General features: G+C 48.0%; 1 protein-coding gene across 1 annotated transcript; it reads left to right on the top strand.

Moving 5' to 3' along the window:
* The first annotated feature begins 455 nt into the window (after positions 1 to 455).
* LOC120644353 (6-phosphogluconate dehydrogenase, decarboxylating 2, chloroplastic) lies at positions 456 to 2,349 on the top strand. The gene has a single exon (XM_039920974.1). It carries the CDS (start codon positions 578 to 580, stop codon positions 2,090 to 2,092), a length of 1,515 nt encoding a protein of 504 aa, XP_039776908.1. The 5' UTR covers positions 456 to 577; the 3' UTR covers positions 2,093 to 2,349.
* Positions 2,350 to 3,496: the final 1,147 nt, after the last annotated feature.

The following is a 3,496-nucleotide window of genomic DNA, read 5'->3' on the forward strand; positions in this document are numbered from 1 at the left end:
GGCCCACCCGTCAATAACACATGCTAGAGTTTCATGGGACGTGAGGAGAGTTTCATCACCAAAAAACTCATCTGGTACAGTTACCTAGTTTTCAGTCTAGATAACTATGTCCATAAAATTCCCACTAAGACTGGCCTTAGTATCTCACATTTTTCATAGATTGGAATAGAAATTTACAAGGAAAAAAATTGTTGGCAGTGTCAAATTTAAATAAAATAATGGCAAACCATAGGTTTTGAGCTAACCAAATATCTAATCAATTCTGACAAAGTTGATACTCTACATTATTATGTTGTGAACCATCAAACACAGAGTAATGACGTTGAGGTAGCAGGGCATCTAAATACACAACCACATCTCAAGTACAATCCGTATTCAACTATCCCCATTCCGTTATTTCTTTCGAGGGAAAACCCCATTTCTCCAATTACACAAAATAGCAGGGACCTCATCCAAAACCCCAAGGCATATTTCTATCCCCTCCGCCCCTTTCCCAATCTCTCGTCCACTCCGTCGCCCCCACCAACCTCGCCGCCGCCGCCGCCGCTCCCCCCACCGACCCGTACTCCTTGACAGCATGGCCTCGCCGGCGCCGGCGACCCCCGCGGCCGCCGCGGCCCACTCCCCTCCCCCGCGCATCGGGCTCGCGGGCCTCGCCACCATGGGCCAGAACCTCGCGCTCAACATCGCCGAGAAGGGGTTCCCGATCTCCGTCTACAACCGCACCGCCGCCAAAGTGGACTCCACGCTCCTCCGCGCGCGCGACGAGGGCGCGCTCCCGGTGCTCGGACACCGCGACCCGCGCGGGTTCGTGCTCTCCCTCTCCCGCCCCCGCACCGTCGTGCTGCTCGTGCAGGCGGGCCCTGCCGTCGACGCCACCATCGACGCCCTCACCCCCTACCTCGAGCCCGGCGATGCCATCGTCGACGGCGGCAACGAGTGGTACCAGAACACGGAGCGCCGCATCGAGGAGGCCGCGGCGCGCGGGATCCTGTACCTCGGGATGGGCGTGTCCGGCGGGGAGGAGGGCGCGCGGAACGGGCCCTCGCTCATGCCCGGCGGCCACGTTGACGCCTACAACAACATCAGGGACATCCTCGAGAAAGCTGCGGCGCAGACGGAGGATGGGGCGTGCGTCACCTTCGTTGGGCCCGGTGGCGCCGGCAACTTCGTCAAGATGGTGCATAACGGGATCGAGTATGGTGATATGCAGCTCATCGCGGAGGCCTATGACGTGCTACGCAGAGTTGGGGGCCTGTCGAATTCAGAGATTGCGGATGTGTTTGCTGAGTGGAACAAGGGGGAGCTTGAGAGCTTCTTGGTTGAGATCACCGCAGACATCTTCACTGTGGCTGACCCCCTGGATGGGAGCGGTGGGGCGTTGGTTGACAAGATTCTCGACAAGACTGGGATGAAGGGGACTGGGAAATGGACGGTGCAGCAGGCGGCGGAGCTAGCGGTGGCTGCACCAACCATTGCTGCGTCGTTGGACGGGAGGTACTTGTCAGGGTTGAAGGATGAGCGCGTCGCTGCTGCTGGGGTGCTAGAGGAGGAGGGGATGCCAGCCGGGCTGTTGGAGAAAATCAATGTTGATAAGAAGGTGCTGGTAGATAGAGTGAGGCAGGCGCTTTATGCATCGAAAATTTGCAGCTATGCGCAGGGCATGAATTTGATACGGGCCAAGAGCGAGGAGAAAGGATGGAACCTTAACCTTGCGGAGCTTGCCCGGATTTGGAAGGGTGGGTGCATTATCCGTGCGAGGTTTCTTGATAGGATCAAGAGGGCCTATGACAGGAACCCTGAGCTGGCCAATTTGATCGTCGACCGAGAGTTTGCAAGGGAGATGGTGCAGCGGCAGAATGCATGGAGATGGGTTGTGGCACGGGCAGTGGAGGCTGGCATTAGCACTCCAGGAATGACTGCTAGTCTTTCCTACTTTGATACTTACAGGTCCAGTCGATTGCCTGCAAATCTGATCCAAGCACAGAGGGACCTGTTTGGTGCGCACACCTATGAGCGAATCGACCGTTCGGGTTCATTCCACACTGAATGGACCAAGCTGGCAAGGAGGAGCAATGGTGCAGCCATTTGAGGACTTGGTCTCAGCAGAGCTGTCAGTTACTCTGGGTGATATCTCTTTGTGGGTTCTCCTTCATTTCAATATTGTTGTCTTTATGGTCCTAGATCTGAGTTGTGTACTTCGAATAATGATGTATTGTGCTGTTTGCACATGGAGAACATTGTGTAGCTTCAGTTTTACTTTGGTCTAGGTACACCCAGTTTGATGTGCTTAATTTTGGTATGGAATAACTATAATGCCTCTCAAATCTCGATGCTATCTTTGAAGAATGATCTGAAACGTGTTGAAATAGCTGCTAAGAGTAGCGAGTTTTGCATTTTAGCCTCTCAGATCAATGTTATCTTTGAAGGATGGTTTGAAATGTGTTGAAAAATAGCTACTGAGAGTAGTGAGTTTTACTAAGGCCTTAGTATTGAATTACTGTCACGAGTCATATATGATCTTAAAAAGTATTACATTGATAGACCTGGTCTCCTGGGGATCCCTACGTATAAACCAATGATGCTTACCTGTTTGTTGTGTGACTGGAGGGTATAAGCTATACAATTTAATGCTGGCAGTTAACTTTCTGAAGTCTGTATAATAGTGCCCATTCTTTGCCAGAATTTTTTTTTATTGAAAGTTGTTCATACAATGAAACTGGTAGTCAAAAGTGTTCCTGTAATTTCTAGGCCATCTAGTCAAAATTGTTCCTCAAGTTTAGTGGGAAGTTGCTTTTTCAAGCTGTAACTTGATTTTATTCATTTTGGCTGGTTTCAATAGTTGACTTTGTTTTATTTTCTGTTCCATAATTGGATGACATAACTATACAATATGCATGATTATTTACTAGTTCATTTGTCGCAGACTTGTGTCAAATACTCAACTTAGATTCATGTGCTGTCAGTAAGCTTGATGTGTTTGGTAAGACAGATTCAGTGATAGGGATTTCACTTGCCTGTCTATGGTTCTCTTGTGTGATCCAGGTCTAAATGTTCTCAATTGGGTTCATGTAATGTTGAGTTGTGAAACTACTTAGCTCTGCACCTAAATGATGAACTCAAATGTGTTAAGGAAACCATTTGCATCTCTTGCTGCGAATTGTTGTTGTTAATTGTGACTTTTTCTATTTCTATGTTGACAATTATATGTTGTTTTTATTGGGTTATTATACAAACCGATGTTTACAATTGTGCAGATCATATGTATGGACAGTTCTGCAGTTAAGAATATTCATATGGAAATGCATTGCTAGCTCATTACATTTTCAGAAGCAAAAGACCTAAGGATGATAGTTATGATTCTGCACTGACCATCTAGGGATAAAATTCCAGTATGCATATCACGTACAATATTTGAATAACAATGAATTGAAATCAAATTTGGTGGATATTTTGTCTGTAAGATTTGAAACATTTAAGTTATTTCTTCACATAT

This window comes from Panicum virgatum, chromosome 8K, assembly GCF_016808335.1.
Source record: "Panicum virgatum strain AP13 chromosome 8K, P.virgatum_v5, whole genome shotgun sequence".
NCBI classification, from domain to species: domain Eukaryota; kingdom Viridiplantae; phylum Streptophyta; class Magnoliopsida; order Poales; family Poaceae; genus Panicum; species Panicum virgatum.